The sequence below is a fragment of the Thunnus maccoyii genome, chromosome 3 (genome assembly GCF_910596095.1).
Source record: "Thunnus maccoyii chromosome 3, fThuMac1.1, whole genome shotgun sequence".
Classification (NCBI taxonomy): Eukaryota; Metazoa; Chordata; class Actinopteri; order Scombriformes; family Scombridae; genus Thunnus; species Thunnus maccoyii.
In genome coordinates, this window is record NC_056535.1 from 8,830,877 (window position 1) to 8,850,965 (window position 20,089).

The 20,089-nt window shown below is 40.7% G+C and overlaps 1 protein-coding gene across 4 annotated transcripts in view; it reads left to right on the forward strand.

The window, feature by feature from the left end:
- cdh4 (cadherin 4, type 1, R-cadherin (retinal)) overlaps positions 1–20,089 on the forward strand; it is a 211,068-nt gene that overhangs the window by 186,102 nt on the left and 4,877 nt on the right. For 3 of the 4 annotated variants that reach the window (XM_042406117.1, XM_042406119.1, XM_042406120.1), the window contains 4 exons: positions 4,181–4,332; positions 6,877–7,113; positions 9,514–9,747; positions 9,869–10,008. In XM_042406117.1, the coding sequence (XP_042262051.1) occupies positions 4,181–4,332; positions 6,877–7,113; positions 9,514–9,747; positions 9,869–10,008 (763 nt within the window). The remainder of the gene's footprint in view (positions 1–4,180; positions 4,333–6,876; positions 7,114–9,513; positions 9,748–9,868; positions 10,009–20,089) is intronic. The other variant, XM_042406118.1, reaches the window with a different exon arrangement.

Sequence of the window (20,089 nt, forward strand, 5' to 3'; positions counted from 1 at the left end):
TATGTCATCACTGATGCCCTGCCAATTTTTATCCAACTGACAGTTGAAAAGACTCTTTCAACAGTACAGTTTGTTGCTGATAGAGAAAGGGCTGTATTAGCAGCCACATACGTTTTGTTACTACTTGGCACTTGTTGAGGAGAAACTAGCGCAGGAATAGGTGTCTGGGTTGAGAATAATGGCTGAACTTGAGCTGACTTCTCTTTCTCCTGTTCTTCACAGTGTCTTTTTTTGACTGCTTTGATTCGCCATGGTTTTTATCTTAAACTACATTAAAAGCAGCTAGCTAGCAGACAGTAAGCTTCTGTCTCTCAGTGCAATGTGCAGGCTGTACACTGAGTGAATCTGATATTTGCAAAATGCACTGCCACTCAAAAAATCTGGCTTAACATCATCACATGGTAAACAAGAAGCAAGAAACAAGAATTGGTTTATTTTTATTGGTCATATAGTCAGATAATAGAAACATTATTCATTGACTGCTATTCATTGGATGATCCAGCAAAAAGGAAGCCTTCTGATTGGGCGCCATCTTCATATTCACCATATAGACATGAGATTGGTATCAATCTTCTCATCTAAGTCTCAGCAAGAAAGTATTATGAGTATTTCCAAAAAAAATCAAACTATTCCTTCAAGGTTAGAAATTAGTTGTGTGTTTTATGGTAAAGAATGTGCTGGAGAGCATTGGGGTTACGATTTAGGGTTAAATTTGGCATGAATCTTATCAGGAGCAAGTCCTCACAAGTATAGTAAGACATATTCATGTGTACTTTGCTCTGCCAGCTGCAGAAGAAGACAGCAGATGGTGACAACTTGTTGGCACAGGAAGGAAATGAGAGTGCCAGGCATGCAACGCAAACACCACAATCTAACCTGCGAGGCAGCATCAAATCCTGACTAACACAGCATGACAGTCTCTTTACTGGAAATTGTATTTATTTTCATCTATTTGTGTTGTTTTTTATTCAAGTAGGGAAACTGTAAAAAATATGATAGAGAGTGTTCCTGCCTGTCAACATGTCTTCTCTCTGTCTAATTCAGCTGTTTGCTAAGTGTGCACTAGTCCAGCAGTGTGTGTCATTAGATGGAGATGGACTTAGTTTTCTCAATGCCTGTGAGGCTCTTGCAAACTATAGTGTCAGCCTCCAACGCACTGCTTTAATTAAGCCCCCTTTCCCCCTCATCACGCTTTCTACTGACCATGCTTAGATTTAGAAACACGCCTCTGATCTCTCTCACTTTCTCTCCCTGTCAGCCTGTGACTCTGACCCCCACCACCTGTCATTACGGTGACACGCTGACCATCTACCTACCAGAGACTTCTCGCTTGTCCACAATTAACCATATTTCATTAGGACTGACAGAGAAGCACTTCCTCAACTCAATCAATAGTTAAGACTCGTCATAGTTGTTAATGGAATTCATAGACTTTAATTGCAGCTGTCACTTTCCACTCCTTTGATGTATCGACCATTGACGACTATGAGAGTTGCTGTGACTACTGTGTGGGTACATAGAGCAGGAAAGTCGTCAAGTTTTCATCGGTCTTCATGCTAATGAGCTGCTGCTATGATAAGCTCGGTGAACATATGTTCCGCTCTCCATGTCACTGTAATATTTCAAAGGTGCTTGGCTGCTATTGCTTATTATGGTAATGAACATTCAGTCTGATAATGGGTACTTTGGATCAACAAATAAAAGATTCAGAGCTGCTGGAATTCAAGTAACAGTTGGCTGCAAAAGTTAATATGCGGAATTAGGTTCTCACTTCCTGCTAGATGATATCTCCACCTGTTTTGCCCCCTGATACTCCACTGTTGTAGGAAGGTGTTTTACTCAGGTAACCACATCTCTGGGTAATTGTGCTTCCTACCACCTCTTGCTTCCTACCACATCCTGGTCATATCAACCTCAATACGGCCTCTCCCAGTTTACACACAGTGACCTCCACCACAGCATACCTGTCCTATGTAATAGAACTCAAGCTAGTGCCTAGACTGTACATCAAAGAAGTAGGCCTAGGACAAAAAAAAAAAAAAAGCAGTCTGAATCTGAATGGTGCCTCGCTCAAAGGCTCCTCTTACAACCAGAAAACACACCCTTATGAAATCAGCACCATGATTTTCAGATGACACCGGTGCATTTAAACAGATTTGAAGAAAGCTTGAGAGCAGGTGGCGCATGACAAAACAAGAGATTTATCGCCTTGCCTGGGTCGAGAGTTTTAACAAGTATAAACGTGTATTTTCAGCTGCTAGGATAACATTAAAATAATCCATGGTTTCTGTTTGATATTGTTACTAAACTCAAACAGAATCCCTGCCAATACCTCTTGATTCAATGCTGATGATTTTCTGAAATTCCTCACAAATAAGATTGACTCAATTAGAGATAAAATCACTGGTCCACAATCCTCTCAGAATGATGCACTCTCCAATACTTTGATCGATGCAGGTACTGTGACTCGGACCAAGTGCACTCTTTCACAGTTTGAAATAATTTCCCCTGAGGCCTTTACCAGCCTGGTAACTGCTTCCAAACCTACAACCTGCATATTAGACCCCATACATCTAATGTTTTTAAGGAACAGTTTCCTGTTTTAACTAGTCCTATTTTTGATATTATAAATAAGTTGCTTTCCATGGGCTCAGTGCCCTCCGCTTTAAAAACTACCATTATCAAACTGCTGCTTAAAAAACCTAATATTGATCCACAAATTCTGAACAATTCGAGACCAATCTCCCTTTTATGTTGAAATTACTTGAGAGAGCAGTCGCTGATCAACTTACTGCCTACTTATCCAACAACAATCTTTTTGATAAATTTCAATCTGGCTTTTGGTCCCATCATTCTACTGAAACTGCCTTGACCAGAGCAGTCAATGATCTACTAATTACTGTTGATTCTGACTTAACATCATTGTTGCTGCTTCTTTACTTGAGTACAGCTTTTGACACCGTGGACCACCGCATACCTCTAGGCCGCTTGGAGAAGCATTTTGGTATTTAGGGGATGATGCTTTCATGGTTTCATTCATATTTATCAAATAGAACTCAACGTGTAAGTTACAACAATACTCTCTGAAGTTTCTGAAGTAAAGTTTGGTGTACCCCAGGGATCAGTCCTTGGCTCTATGCTTTTTTCTATCTACATGCTTCCCCTTGGTGACATCATTTGCAAATATGGTATTAATTTGCATTGCTATGCTGATGACACACAGCTATATGTTACCTGTATAGCCAAATGACCCTTCACAACTCCTAAATTTAGAGGTATGTCTATCAGAAATTTAAAAAATAGATGGGTATGAACTTTTTGCTGTTAAATGCTGATAAAACAGAGCTATTAGTTGTTGGATGAGCCAAATATTGGCATTTGTATGAGAATTTGAGTGTTAACATTGATGGCTGTATTATTTCTGAAAGCTCAACCACCAAAAACCTTGGTGTGATTTTAGATTCTCATCTGACATTCCAGTCTCATATCAAGGCTATTACCAAGACAGCATTTTTTAATATTGCCAAAATCTGACCTGTTCTATCATTGTGTGATGCTGAGTTGTGTTATTAGAATTCCGCTGCTTGTTCAGAGTGTTGCAGCTAGAGTCAAAAACTAGAAAATTTGACCATATAACACCTACTCTGGCCTCTCTTCACTGGTTACCAGTGCAAGCTAGAGCTGATTTTAAGGTCCTTCTTTTAACTTATAAGACCTTGCATGGACTTGCACCACATTCTGTCAGTTAACAAAAAATCACTTTGGTTCAGAGCATTTGCCTACCATGCCCTTATCTCTGGAATGGTCTCCCATTACATGTTAAGAAGCAAGTTCAGCTGAAATCTTTAAATCAAGACTGAAAGCCTACCTTTATTCACTTCATTACAGCTGACCCTAGAACTTAGTCAGGTATCCATCACATTTTAACATCCATTTAGATGTTTTTAATGTAGTTGTTTTATTTTAATTTTTAATTATTTTATTTGCTTGCTATATGTTTTGTCCTATGTATTCTCTTTAATTGTAATGTGTATTTGGATATCATGCTGCATGATGATTCTGCATTTTAAATCAAATTGATTGATTGATTGATTGATTATGTGTTTGTATATGCGCCTGAGGATTTTATTAAGTTTGTGTTTCTCTCTGTCTCCCTGCCTCTGTGTGCATGTGTGTACAGGTACTCCAAGTTATCAGACCCTGCTAACTGGCTGAAGATCAACAGGACCAATGGTCAAATCACCACCATGGCCCTGCTTGACCGAGAGTCCATGTACGTCAAAAACAACATGTATGAGGCCACATTCCTGGCCTTCGACAATGGTAAGTCTGGTAAGTCAGGATGACTTATGTGTTATAATGTTGTTATGATCAGATAAAAAGTAAACCCCAAGAAAGATAGCTTAGACATTTGGTGTAGACTTTCATGGTCCCCAAAGTATAAATCATAATGACTTCGGTTAGCCCCTTACTAAACTTTTACAAGTACATCAGCTATATATTGATAAGAAACACCAAAAAAGAAGCATTGCCATTTTTCATCATCCTTCATCGTCAGAATGAAAGTAGAACAGGCAGAGGATCAATACAGAGGTTGTGAAGGAATGTATGAGGCACAATATAATTATTATAATTGCTTAGGCCCTGATCATCTAAAACTATGATCCCATTATGTAACATTATATATTACAGTATATATTGGGTCTGTATCTTCAGCACTAGCTTGTATACACTGAAATAACAGCCTTGTAAGCTTTTCACTCACCTCAGTACTGATCATACCTCAGTCTCTCTCCCTCAGCTTAAGCCAGGAAATATCCTGCACACATAATATTAAAGAAACACATTAGGGTTGCCTTATATTTGTCAGCTCTCTTTGCTCTTCTGTATTTAACCAAAGCAAATACTCATTTATGCAGGTTAGACGGATGGCATAAGTTGGCACTACTAAACTTTTTATAACAAAACTGAAAAGACATTTTCAGTATTTTAAAGTAAAGTTGTAAGTATGTCAGTAGACTTTAGCTCTTGTAAAAGATGAATAATGCTCCATGCTGGAACTATACCCTTGCTACTGCCATATCTCAGCCATAGTGTGGGTGGGTTTTGAATAAGTGGGACAGTGCACTCATATAGTGGGTACTATACCATATATAGTTCACAAACATTCATTGTTCTTTAAATAATAAATAAGTAATATGTGTCAATAAAGGTCTTGAGTATCAGCCTCAGCTGCTGCAACAATGTACAAAGCTAAAGAACTAAAGCACTACAAATGGAGGTGCTAGCTCTCTGTGTAAGTGGGAGGGACCAAGGTGTTTTGACTCCAGTGAGAAATGAGGGATTGGTTGCCCTGAAGCACACCAACTTAAGCTCAAAGTGTTGACTGCCTATTGATTCTGGAGCCTAGTGTCAACAAGGGGATATATTCCACTTTGATTGAAATTCTCTTTACTTATTCTACTCAAGCGAAGCGTAAGAAGCAACAAAGCACCCAGCCAATCATAACCGACAAGACGGTCGATGGGCCTTGGGGCCCGGGGCAACAGACCTTTACATAGTTGATGCACCAAGTTACTGTCTGATAGAGAAAAAAAGTTGAAGTACAACACTGATGAGCTACTGCGGTAAACTCTATCTATGCTGCACTGCATCAGTAATTCAGTTCCGCTTGCTGACAGTCTGTGTGCAGGGGGTTGTCAACTGAATATCAAGGCCACAATATATCACTGCAGTTTGTTTGTTCAACAGAGCATTACATATACTTTCTGCATCTGTATTTTAGAGTGTTAATGTTACGATCAGAAGTGGAGCCTAGATCATATTAGCGCTGCCCATATGTCTGTGTTTATATAAATATGAATGTGTGTATATATATATATATATATATATATAATGAAGTGTCTGTTCTAATCAACAGACATTGATGTATGCATTTTTAAAGAGGCATTCTTAGACTTCAGTATTTAACCTCGCACCAGAGTTCAATCTCATCACAAATGTTTTGACTGTTTTCATGACTATACTTGAGTTCAAGTTCACTTTGATTTTGAAGGTAAGCAATGCACTTAAAAAACAATGAGGCACTTATTCCCAGCACCTTGTTGTACAGCATTGACTGCAACATAAACAGTGGGAGGAAAACAACAGTTCAGTTACTGTGTGTTCTGTAATCAAAGCACATTAGAGGTTTTCTGTTAACAATGCATAAAACATCAGAAATGTGTCTCCCAAGCTGATGGTTCTGTTCTGGTGTAGCAGTAGTAAGAAATCCTGAAGACATTATGATGAGCTTGTGTTGCTGGATGTAGTGAGGACTAGCGTTTGAGTCATTTCTCAGCGGAGTACACATAACAGTAACCTCTATGTGAGCATTGTCCTCTCCAATATGAGTCTTGCCTCAGTCTTTCACAAAGGATCCACTTCTAAACACACGGACTAAAAAATGTATGTGTTCTTTCATTCATTCTGGCTGTTTTGTTTGGGTGCTCCAATACAAAAGTACACAGTGTTGTCCTTCCATTTACAGCCAACCACCTCAGTAAACAAAACCTTTTTCCTCCCAGTTGTTTCTTTACCTGTACTCCTCATTTTCTCAGTTCCACACATAAATCAACCAGAAAAATGTGATTCAAATGGAAGAATTGTTTTGCCATCTCACATGTCTACCGTAACTGTTTGATCACACTGCCTCTCAACTCCCCTTTCTTGCTTCTTGCTCCATCTCCAATCATTTCATCTCTGCTCCTCTGCCTCACCGCTGTTCGCTGTTCTCTCGATCGCTACGTTATTATCTCGCCATCCTCCTCTCTAATGTTTATCCTCCTGCCTCCTTTGATCTCTTTGCTTCCTCTCTTTCCTTTCGCCTCCCCTCAGGTTCACCACAAGCCAGTGGGACAGGCACCCTCCAGATTTACCTGATCGATGTGAATGACAACGCGCCGGTGCTGATACCCAGGGAGGCCCAAGTGTGCGAGCGTGCACGCCCAAACTCCAGGATCAATGTCACAGCCTCGGACGCTGATGCTGACCCCAATGTAGGGCCCTTTGTCTTTGAGCTGCCTTCCTTTCCCGCCAGCGTTCGCCGCAACTGGACCATTTCCAGACTCAACGGTAATAAAATACTGTACATTGTCTTGACAACATTCATTTCACAAATATTTTACCTTGAAATGCACCATTGTAAAGTAAAATTTAGGAGGTATGGTGGAGTGATATATGAATGCTCTGCATCCTCAGCTGAATTAAACCATAAACTTAACAGATGGGATGCAAAATCCCTCTGCAGGATGACTGGGGACATCAATCGGGGGACCAGGGATTGCTTTGAGCTGGGAGAGAAGTCCAAGTTTAACAAAATGTCTCACAAAGCTCACAGTGAGAGACGCGGGTGCCATCCAGTGTTGACATACGATCTATCGTTTGTGACAAATGAGATCCATTCATCTCCCTGTCCCCCGAGCAGCCGATCTGTCACCTAATCCACCCAGATGGATGTATCACAGCAGTTGTCTTGAGGACAAATCTGATCACATACCTGGATTCTTCTCCCACTGAGACTCTTGTCATAGCTTGACTGAGTGATAGATGCAGAGGGTTATATGTTGTGGGGTTTTTTATATCTTTAATGCCTCTTCGCATACATGCATGTCAGAATGACTGCTGTGCAATTTGTTTGGTTGCAGTTTTTTTTATAGCTACGAGAACATGATTTCAGTTGGGGGTGTGGGGGGTACTGACTATTTACTCCATGCAGTGATCCCCCTGAAGCAGAAACTATAAGTACATTAAGTCCATTAAGAGAGACGCTTAAGAGAGCCCATTCACACACAAGACACAGCAACTTGATTATTGATTATTTAACCCTTACATACTGTTCGGGTCAAATTTGACCCATTTTGACATTTGAAAGCGCTAAAAACACCCTAAATGACATTCTTTAAGACTTAAGAATGTGATAATTCATAGAAATAATTATGCCTTGTCTTGTTCTCATGTTTTAGATAACATGAGATCATAATATAGTGTGATTGTGAATATATTTTCACTATAAATGAATAGTGTCAAACCTAAAGAAAACGCTCTCTCTGCTCTCTGAAACATTAATGAAGGATTAATCACCTATTTATTAATGACTGATAAGATATGCTATATATGGATGCAAAATACATTTGTGGTTTAAAATTTGGTATAGGGACTAATTATAAAGGGATACTTGAGCCGAGTCAAAAATGAGCCACTTCATACTAAGAAGGGTCAGAATATAACAGTATGTAAGGGTTAAATCCCCAGACACACCGACACGATCAGTCAGGATCTAATGTTAATTAATGTTCTGTGTTCTTCTACACATCCTAAAGGTCAGCTGCTCCACACACACAGTCCAGGTTCATACAGTGAAAATGTTTGGAATAAAGCAGCCGTCGTCCTGATGAATCCTGAGCTCCATCAGAGCGGTCTAAAAAATTTATTTCAGAAGCTAAAAGTTTAATTCTGTTTCCCCGGGAGAGTTTCCTCTGTCCTGTCGAGTTTATAACTACAGTATTTAGCTTTGCTGCTTAAATGTCCCACTATATTCGCTGCAGTGACATTAGCTACTTAGGCAGCTGGATTTGCAAGAACACACCATCACACGAGAATCCATCTTGTCAATCAGCATCCTATCACGATTCTCTCATGATCTCGTGAATCCAGCTGCCTCGCAAGGTAAGACGGTGATAGACAGTGATAGACAGATGGTTCATCCAATCATCTGCCAAGTATTTTTTTTTTTTTGAAAGTGCCTGCCCTTTTCCAAAGAATTTCCAAGGACGACTTCTCAGATGGCTCTGTGTAACAAACCATCTGGCACGTCAGGTTAATTAGCTACACATGCAAACGTTTACAATTACTGAAAGCAGCCTCTCTAATCTTTAAAGTGAATCGTTAAAGAAAACACTCATACATCAATACGACACACAATAAAGAAATCACCTGGAAAGCTTGTGCTGCTTGACATAATTTAAAAAGCAATGTAGCCTACAGGCTCTGGTAGAGGTGGAGTGTAATGTCCACAGTAAGCGACTGCGTCACATCACGGCTTTGTCGAGCTGCCGGAGACAATTCTAACCAGAATGTGTCAACCGGGTCCATGAGCCACACGTCTTTTCCCCACTCCACTACAATTACATGCAGGGTCTACTTTTGCTGGACCGGCTCACACATGACAGAAAAAAATTAATTATTACAAAAACACAAATGGGCCTATAGGTAGCCAACCACCTGGAGGTGCTGCACCTTGGGGTAGGGGTGCTGCTACTTCACCTGTACCTACACACATGATGACATGATATCCTGCAGTAAACAAAATGTAATTTCTCTGCAGTACACTGTCCAATCTTATTTTTTCTTTCTTCTTCTTCTTCTTTTCCTCCTTCATGTCTTCGTACACATTCCCTTCCGTCTCTTAATGTCCTCCTCCCATTTCCACTGTTTGCTTTCCATCATCAACACTGTCTCACTCCCACTCTCTAGGTGACTATGCTCAGCTGAGGTTGAGGATTCCTTACCTGGAGGCAGGTGTGTATGAGATCCCTGTCATTGTGTCTGACTCAGGGAACCCTCCTCTGTCAAACCGCTCCTTGATCAGAGTCAAAGTGTGTCCTTGTGATGACAATGGGGACTGCAGCACCACAGGGGCTGTGGCGGCCGCCGGCCTCGGCACAGGGGCCATCATCGCTATACTCATCTGTATCATCATACTGCTCAGTGAGTACAACAATGGATCAGGAGCTTGAAAAATGACACATTTTAGTTGTGACACTGCATATTATCACCTTTTCTCTCCACCACACTGCTCATAAACCCTTCATGTTTCCTCTTCTCGCAGGCATGGTTCTCCTGTTTGTGGTGTGGATGAAGCGCAGAGAGAAGGAGCGGCAGGCAAAACCCTTGCTGATCGACCCTGAGGACGACGTCAGAGACAACATCCTCAAGTACGATGAGGAAGGAGGAGGAGAGGAGGACCAGGTATTGTTTGTTGATTGTAAATGTATATAATATAAACCAAAGTCATAAAAAGCTGTCAGCAGTGGCATCTATGAGGAATGTTACTTTTCTTGAACATAAGTCTCACACCAGTTTCCCCTCAGTTTTTCTAAAACTAAGTGAGATTTAGAGTTTTTTTAATGGTTCAATCTGCCCTCTGCGGTAAAACAAGTGCTTGGGCTTGTAATGGGAAATTGCTGATCACTCAATAAACACACAAGAGAGCATTGTCAGGTTATGAAATAGTGTAATCAAATAATACAATCAGAAGTATAATGCATCATAGTTCTGGAGACAAAGATACGTACCACCTAGCTATCTTTTCTTTGTCTGAAAGGTTGGCACTTAACCAGTCCCTTAAATACTACTTGTACAGAATTTATGACATCTGCTTACTAACCTTACAGGTCAGCAACCAACCCTCAGATAGAAACATAGGTCAGAAGTTCAGCTAACCTAGGAACAGTCTTTCTTTACGACCATATATGACAGTACATAAGCATGCACCAAGTAGCATCACAAAATAACATCCCTGCTATATTAAATTAAGGACAAACCACACTATCCTCTAAAGCTTATCAGTTTTACACATAAACATCTACATAACTACAGTTTATCTTATCACTGGCTCAGGTAAGGGTACAACAGAATAGACTTAACTGTTAAACACACAACTGCCTCATCTTACACAGCAAAGAACTAAGTTTAGAATATATATAGCACAGAGGAATTTAGAACATGTGTGAAACACTAACTAACACTAAACTGAACTTAAACACTGTCTGAAACATGTATGATATATTGAAGAAATACATCAAATGATAACCTGTGATTCAGTTTTCTTTTACATTCCCTCCTTTTATCATTTGATAATCCTTCGTACATATCAGAGCTCAGAATAAACTCAAAAACTAAACAACATGACTAAAACACATTTAAACAAACAAAAATAGATAATGAGTTTCACACTTATTACTACATCAGAATATAACAAATAGGCCTACACATAATATCAATACGGATAAAAGTCTTCTCACGTCCTCTTCACCCTTATAGCTCTTGCAGCTCATTCAAAGGGCCAGCGCTGCATGCTTATGCATCCTCGAAATCTTCCAAGTCAAGTTGAAGTTGCTGAAGGTAGTTTTCGTCACCAATATCCCTACAATTACCCTCAGCCATTAGATACGAGTGGGTGTCCAATAACGTATTAGACAAAGGTCTTTTCATATCAGACTGTATTGCTACAGCAGTCAATGAGGTGTTAACCACCTTGTGAATCATAACTTTAACACAACTCAAAGCGCACATAATCATTACAAAAAACAACAATATTACTCCAACAACTGGCAAAAGTAACTGTAATATACCTGCTCCCCATGATCCAAAGATATTAACCAACCAACTGCGATAAGGATTCTCAATTCTAGGTTTAGAATACAAAGAAGACTGAAAACGGCCTAAAACAGTGATAACATCTGTCAAATTATCCGTAACATCTGGAATCAAAGTCATACAAGAACCACCAGTCAAATTTAGAGTCGCACACAAACCTCCAGTTTTAGCTAATAAAAAATCCAAAGCTTGTTGATGTTTCAACAAGGTCAATCTATGAGACTTTAAAGTATCCTTTATGAGTGAAAACCCTTTCATTGTTGCATTTGCAAACCCCCACATAGTATAAGATAATCTATCTACATGCAAAGACATAGCAGTTACTGCTATTTGTGGAAAGAAGAAACTCATAAACTTATCATACCAAGAAACTTGTTGACCAAAAGCTGCTTGCTGACCAAAGGCTGTTATATCTGTAAGCTCTGTAGGAAGTGATCTAGGCTTTCTAACATGTGTACTATTTAACTCACTTGCTTCAGCCGAAGAAGTATTTTCCCATTGTCTTGTCATCTGAATTAAGTTTACTGGTACTGTCAAATGAACATAGTAACAGCATCCTGACCAAAACCTAGGCAAATAATAATAATAATTTTGACCCCCACACATAAAAACAAGATCTATCAAAGCACCTGTGGCTGAATATCCAATAGTAGGACCCTCTTGTATTACTACAGTCTTTCCATTTCCATGAAACTTATACACACCAGGATACCTCCCTCCATACTCCTTACATTCTGCCACACCCATGAACACTGTTTCAATCATATCCTGTCCAGATGCATATGGAGGATTCCCATCCTGGTAACAAAAACAATAGGGTGGCTTTTCTAACACCCGAACCTGACCAACAGGCTCCGGTCTACTCCTAAGATCTGTAGCACTATGAATCGGAATAATTTTGCCATACTTACTATCACACTCAACATCGAACGAACTCTGAAAGTACTGCTTCCCAATTTGCTGCTCATACTCACAAGAAACACCCTTCATTTCATCTTTCCTCAGTGGTCTTCCAACAGGACTTAAACACATGTCTATGCTATTACAAGGAGGCGTAACCACAGCTATCATTCCTCTTCTATCTGGATATGTGTGCTTTACCATATAGGCCATCATTTCATACCATGTATTACCCTTCTCACCCAATGGCTGTAGGTAATTATCATCTAGCTCATTTACATCATCAGTCTGTATTGGTTCCAGCAGAGTTTGCCTCTTTGCCTTTCCATGAATTCCCGCTGATGAGACATCTTGAGTCTGCGTTGTTTCCACTAAGTCTGCAATGTGCTCTTCCAGGGTTGCATTTAATGTCATTAAGCCTCCAAAAGATGGTAGCAAATGCACCAGCATAAGCAATCCCACAACCTTGAATTTGGGCATCTCACGGTATTGGTGCCCTCTTACAGTGGGACGCATGGATCCAAGTTGTCCTCTCCTTGACTTTTACTGCCGTTGGTGTAGTCAGCAGGACCTGGTATGGACCTCTCCACCGCGGAGAATGCCAATGTCGTCTCCTCAGATCCTTCACCAAAACCCAATCTCCTGGCTGGAAAGGATGGGTTGTTTCTCCTTCCCTCAGAGGCGATGGAAGAGCTGCTTTCACCTGAACAGAAATTGAACTCATTACTTGAGTTAACTTCTTACAGTAGGCCACTATAGCCTCATCTACAAGAATTTGATCTGTGTGTGTTCCCTTATACAGATTTTGGCCTATAGGCATAACTCTTCCTGTCAAAACTTCATGTGGAGAGAGACCTGTAGTAGAGTGATGCCTTCCCCTCATATACATTAACACCAGGGGGAGACAAGAAACCCAATCTAACTGCGTTTCTTCCATCATTTTCGTGAGCTTGTTTTTCAACACTCCATTAGCTCTCTCAACAGCACCCCCACTCTGTGGATGGTAAGCACAATGCTGTCTTAAATCAATACCTGTTTTTTCCGCCAGGTATGAGATTGTGTTATTAACAAAATGAGAGCCATTATCCGATGACAATTTTTCCGGAATCCCCCATCGTGGAATGATTTCCTGCAACAAATGTTTAGCAGTAGATTTTGCATCTGCCTGCTTACAGGGAAAAGCTTCTATCCACTTGGAGAACATATCTACAACAACCAGACAATACTTATATCCTCTAGCTGGAGTTAATTCAATGAAATCCATCATGAGATGTTGAAACGGACTATCAGGAATAGGAAATGCTGATTGTGTCGTGTTGTGCGACTTACCTATGTTATGTTGAGCACACACCAGGCATCTTTTGCAAAAGTTTTCTGCTACGGTGCTAAAGCCAATGGAGTCCCAATTTTGTGCAATGAATTCAGTCATACCACCCTTTGAAACATGATCCGGTCCATGGGAGAGCTTCGCCATGTAGGGGAAAAGTTGCTTAGGCAAGCAAGGTTTATCTCGTGGACCCCTCCAGACTCCCTTTGAATCACAACGACCATGTTTCCTCCACGCAGTCTTTTCTGCTGCACTGGCCATTGATTGGATGTCTTTAAGGGACATGTGTGGATCAAAAGGGGTCTGAGCCGCTGGAAAAGCAAGGTACATTTGAAGCGAATGCATTTCAGATGAAACCGCAGCAGACTTAGCAGCAGAATCAGCAAGAGAATTTCCTTTAGAAACAGCATCTCCAATCCTAACATGTGCTTGGCACTTACAAACAGCTATCTGAGACGGAAGCAAGATAGCCTCAAGAAGATTGCCAACAAGTTGATGATGTTGAATCGGGGTACCCTGTGACGTAAGGAATCCTCTATTCTTCCACAAAGTCCCAAAATCATGTACTACTCCAAAAGCATACCTGCTGTCAGTATAGATAGTAACAGATTTTCCAGATGCAAGAATGCATGCCCTTGTTAAAGCGAAAAGCTCAGCAGCCTGAGCAGAAAGATGAGCTGGAAGTCTTGCTGATTCCACCACTTCATGATCAGTAACAATGGCATAACCAACAGCCCCTATTCCTTCCAACCTTCTAGCTGATCCATCCACATAATAAATCAGGTCAGGATTAAGAAGAGGTTCAACAGAAAGATCTTGTCTAGGAGTTACTGTTTCAGCAATAACTGCCAGACAGTCGTGAGCTTCCCCATCCTCCTCAATAGGAAGAAGGGTGGCTGGATTCAAGACATTACACCTTTGCAAGGTGACATGTGGAAGACTCAAAATGTTATAATAATGGAGGGTAGAAGCTGGGGTAAAATGAGCCGTCTTAGCTTGAAGGAGAATAGTAGCCACAGCGTGTGGAACCAAAACAGTCAAAGATCTGTAAGCCACTAAAGAAGAAGAAGCTGTCACAGCCGCTGCAGCCGCAGCCACTGCTCTAGAACAAGGAGGAAGCCCTCTCACAACAGATGGAAGCCTTTGAGAATAATAAGCAACTGGCTTAAGTTTATCACCATGCTTCTGAAGCAAAACAGCACTATAAAACCCTTTCTTCTCATCCACTGCCAAAGTGAAATCCCTTGACAAATCAGGAATGCCTAAGGCTGGAGCAGAAGCCAAGGCTTCCTTCAGTTTTACAAAAGAGTTAGTAGCTTCAGGAGTCCAAGTCACTAAGTCATGTGCAGTCAGTCCAGTCGCATGCGCCATGTCTGAAAGTGGTTGAACTATTTTAGCATAATCACAGATCCACTGTCTACAGTAGCCTGTACATCCCAAAAAGGATAGCACCTGTTTCTTCGTCATTGGTTTAGGCATTGACAGTACCGCTTGAATTCTGTCTTTGCCAATTGTTCGTTTATTTTGTGAGATCTCATGTCCCAAATAGTGCACTTCTTGTTTTACCAGCTGGAGTTTTTCTAGCGATGCTTTATGTCCCTGCAAAGCTAAATATTTTAAAAGGGCGTTTGTATCCGCGATGCAGTTTTCCTCAGATATCGAACACACAAGCAAATCATCTACATACTGAATTAAAGTACTTCCCTTGGGAAATACAAAACCTGCTAAATTTTCCTGCAATGCAGCTGAATAAACTGTTGGTGATTCTGCAAATCCTTGAGGAACTCTGGTCCAAGTATATTTTTTACCTTTAAAAGTAAAAGCAAACCAATATTGTGAAGCCAGATCAACTGGAACGCTAAAGAAAGCATTTGCCAAATCTATCACAGTGAACCATTTTGCATTACCAGGTACTGAAGACAAGATTGTAGCTGGATTGGGTACAACTGCTGCACGGGCAAACACAGCTTCATTCACAGCACGCAGATCATGAACAGGTCGCCAGGATTTGCCATCAGCTTTCTTTATTGGAAGGAGTGGGGTATTACATGGAGAAGTTGGAGCTGGAACAATAATTTTATCGTTCAAGAGTTGCTCAATAATAGGAGTCATACCTTCTTCTGCATCGGGCCTCAGAGGATATTGTCGCTTATTAGGCCTGTAATCTGATTTAGGAACCACTACTAATGGAGTGGCATCCTTGATCAGACCCACATCATATTTATGTGTTGCCCACAATTGTTTAGGAACACCTTCCAATGCTGGATGGTTTTCTTTAGACTCAAAACTGTCCATCACAAAATTATGGACCACAAGGGGAAACTGATCAGCCAATTGAATTGTCCTGTGGGTGCTAAATGTACAGTGGAAAGGATGGAGAATGACTCCCTTTTCACAGTTCACCTTCTGGCCTATAGCTAAATTAGTGTCACAACAGGACACATCCATGCCTTGTAGTACCATCCCTACATCATAATCTGAAAGCGCAGGCGAACTGGCCAAAACAACATAAGGGACACCAATCTTCCGAAACACTTTCCTCTGCCTTTCATTTAGATCAACAAGCAAAACAACAAAATCCTCTGTGACCACAATACCATTACCATGCAACCTTTCCTCTTGCATTTGTCTGTTCCACTCTTCCTTGAACTGTTCATCTACACCTTCATATGTTACATGTGACACACACTTATAGCTGCATAAATCCTGTCTAAAAAACATTTCATCACTATGAGTCTCAACAAAATCATGCAATTCCTGCACAACTGAAGAAGGGTCTATGCTCCAACAATACTCAACAGCTGGGGAGTGACACACCATAACAGCCAAAGTTTCGTCACAATGATCAGATTTTTTCAACACCAAACCTTTTTCTGTGCACTCAATAGTCAAGCCCAAAGCACATAACAAATCTCTTCCTGCCAAATTCACCGGACACTCTGGGACAATGACAAATGAATGCTGTATTTTTGAAACACCAAATTCCTCACATTCTACTGGACACAGTTTGGTCACCTTACACTTTATAGGTGTTCCGGAGACTCCAATGCAAGTCTTAATTTTTTGAGACAAATGGAAAGCTTCTGTTGCCGATCTTAATGTTGATTCAGTAGCTCCTGTGTCAGCCAGCATTTCATAGGTGGTGCCGTGGACTGTGATTTTAAACATTGGAAGTTCTTTAGACTTGAAGCAAAGAGAAAGGTAAAATAGATCAGAGTTTTCAGAATTATTTATTTGAGGTTTTTCACTCTCCTTCTCCTGAATAATAGAAGGATTCGAGACTTGCTCAGACAGTCATGTTCTCTGTGATAGTTGATTCCTTCTTCCAAATGGTCTATTCACAGACACATTGCCAGGTGGTGGACGTGCCACTCCTTGTCCACCATCCCATTCCTCCGACATTGCAACAGGACAGTCTCTGGCCCAGTGGCCCATTTGGCCACACTTCCAACAGGCCTCGCTTCCATCTCTATTGTTAAAGGAGAAGCCTCTACCTCTTCCTCGTCCTCGACCTCTGCCTCTTACAGGTGGAGCATAATAAGCCATCTGAACCATCTGCAATCTTTCAGCCACTACTTTAGATTTCTTCTTTTGCTGGTTTCTTTCATCCTGAAGAACAGTCTCAGCATGTATGCAATATCTTTTAATGTCATTCAATCTGGCAGTTTGCCATGCCACACAGTGTCTGACAAAAATAGCTCTCACTTCCGGAGACAGACCATCCACCAAGGCCTGTACAAACTGTCTTTCCCACACAGTATCATCGACAGTGTTAGCTGGTTGTTCATTTCCACTATGTGTGTTAAAAACTTGGAGCTTTCTGAAGAAATAATCATCAAACGATTCTTCTGGTTTTTGCACACATGCATTTACAGTTGTCATATTTATGACTGGTTTAAATTGTGTCACCAATGCTTGACACAAAGCTGCCAGCTGCGTTTGATAAGGGGCGCCATTTGCAACAGTCCATGGGGCAGCTGGATCCCAATTAGCAGGCTTAACTTCTCCCCAGGCAAGACCCATCTTAGTAGCACAAACGTGCTCCAATTCAGCTGCAGTGGGTTTACACTGTATTACCATCTTTGCCAAAGCGTCTGCAAAGACTTTTCCATTATTCTTAGGGTCTGGAAGTTTGTCAATGATAGCCTGCAATTCTGTTATCTTCCATGGTCTATAAACATGCTGTACACCCCCAGCTCCATTAGGGCATTCTATCATTGGGCCAAGAAATGTGTCTCCAAAAGCACCTCCACATGCTCCCTCCTCTGGAGCAGCAGACGGAAGATCCAATGTTGAAGCTGACATTGTGGGCTGATAAACAGTTCCTGACCTTGTCATAGCTAGGCCACCTGGATTGAAACTTGTTTTTCTCCTCACCACCATTGGAGTCAACCATTCAGCAGCACAAAGACGTGGTGTTCTCTGAGGTGTTAGTGTTGGTGGTTTCATGGCTTGCTCCAGCAACCCAGCATATGGTGGAGGGGGACGGCTGATAGGTGACACTACAGCAGCTCCTTTACTTTCCTCTGATTCTATAAATACCTCTCCTACAGCTCCTCCTACAGCTCCTTCTCCCAGCTGTGGGTGATATTGTTGCTCACTGGGAGGAGCCACATCTCCCAACTGTGGAGGAGGACTTCTTGCTGGACAGTCCAACAAATCATCCACCTTATGAACACTGACCATAGTAGTAGAGGGCGGTGTTATTTTAGGACGACTGCCAATTATCTGCTTCGTGTGACAAATCTTTCGACTGATGGCATCCCATACCCCAACACATTCTATCATATACCCATAATCCCAATCAGAAGGGCCTAAAGGACTGGGTGGAGCTGTTAACTCATGCAACAACAATATCTGAGACTTCTCAAAAGAACCACTTCGTGGCCACCGCGAGTCAAAATCTGCTACATGATCACAAAATGGCACTGTGTAATAAGTTGTACTCGTTATTTCTTCAACAAGGGCTTTTGGCGTCATTTGTGCCAATTTGTTGTATGTGTCATCCACACACAAGGAAACAAATGTTCTAACACTTTTACACATTTTTTCAGTTCTTTCTCTATTGTCTGCTTCTTTTTCCCACAATTTCAAACTTTCAATTTGTTTTGTCCATCTATCATTAACCTTCTTAGCAGCTCGTACTTTAGCTTTCTTAATTTTATCCTCAAATCTCTTTGCTATTTTTTTTCTCAGATTCCTAAGAGAAGCATGTTGTAGACTCCCATATTGAGGAAATCCTGAATTCTTATGCCACTTTGGCAAAAATTGTACGGCAACAGAGCCATACTTATCAAACATTTCTTTTGCTGGACTTTGAAGGTTTTTCTGATTGCTGTTAATGGCACCCATGGCGATTCTGTTCCAATTATATAATACTATGTTAAGATATTTAAATAAACACCTTCTAATGAATCTTATATTAACTTTTCCAAAAAGAGAAAGGAAAAAGAAAAAGGAAAGAAACCTTCAAAAAAAAACTATCCCTTTTCTTCACCTACTGACATGCACTCAGGGACTGAATGAATGTGTGACAAAAATATCTCCCACAGACTAACTGTCTGCTGTAGAAACAGAGGAGACAAAATATGTACCAGCTGTCTGATTCCCTAGTCTGACCACTAACCTAATCAGACAAATTACTATTTCTCACACTTCTTTTTGTCCTTTCCTTGTTGAAAAGAACTTAAAAAAATACGCCACACCAACTGTGCAGTGCGTTCAATAATTTCAATAGGAGAAAGGAAAATTCGACCTTGCTCATCAAGAGATTGATAATGCATGCGATGTAAATCACCAAAAAGGTGGACAGGCATCATTAATTACTCATACAAAACAGTCCACATCGAACTATTTTCATTTAGTCTATGCATTCAGCATAACTCACTTTTCGTCTTTATTTATTTATTCCATTTATTTATCTTGTTTTTTTTTTTGTTTTTGTTTTTTTTTGTTTGTTTTTTTTGTTTTTGTTTTTTTTTTTTTTTTTTTTCTCCTTTCTTTTTTCCTCGTGAGTTCAACAACTAATTGTTAGCATTTATGTGGGGAAAAATTTCCTGAACTGGTCTACACCCAGATATCAAGCAGACAGAAGCCGCCGACACATAACCACACAGGGAAATGCAGTAACTCAAACAAAGAAAAACAGTACCGTACTAAGCGCTTTTTAACAATTTACGCAGGCTCACATATTGATAGAACTCTGATCTCACCTCGTATCGTACGCAGGCTCACATATTGATAGAACTCTGATCTCACCTCGTATTTTAGGCCTTTTTGGGGACTCTAACCCCTTTATTTATCTGGCTTTTAGTTACGCAGGCTCACATATTGATGGAACTCTGTTCTCACCTCGTATTGTACGCAGGCTCACGTTTGTTGTTCCCGATCTTACCTCGCACTTTTAGCCTTGGGGACTCTAACCCCTATTAGCTTTTATCAAGG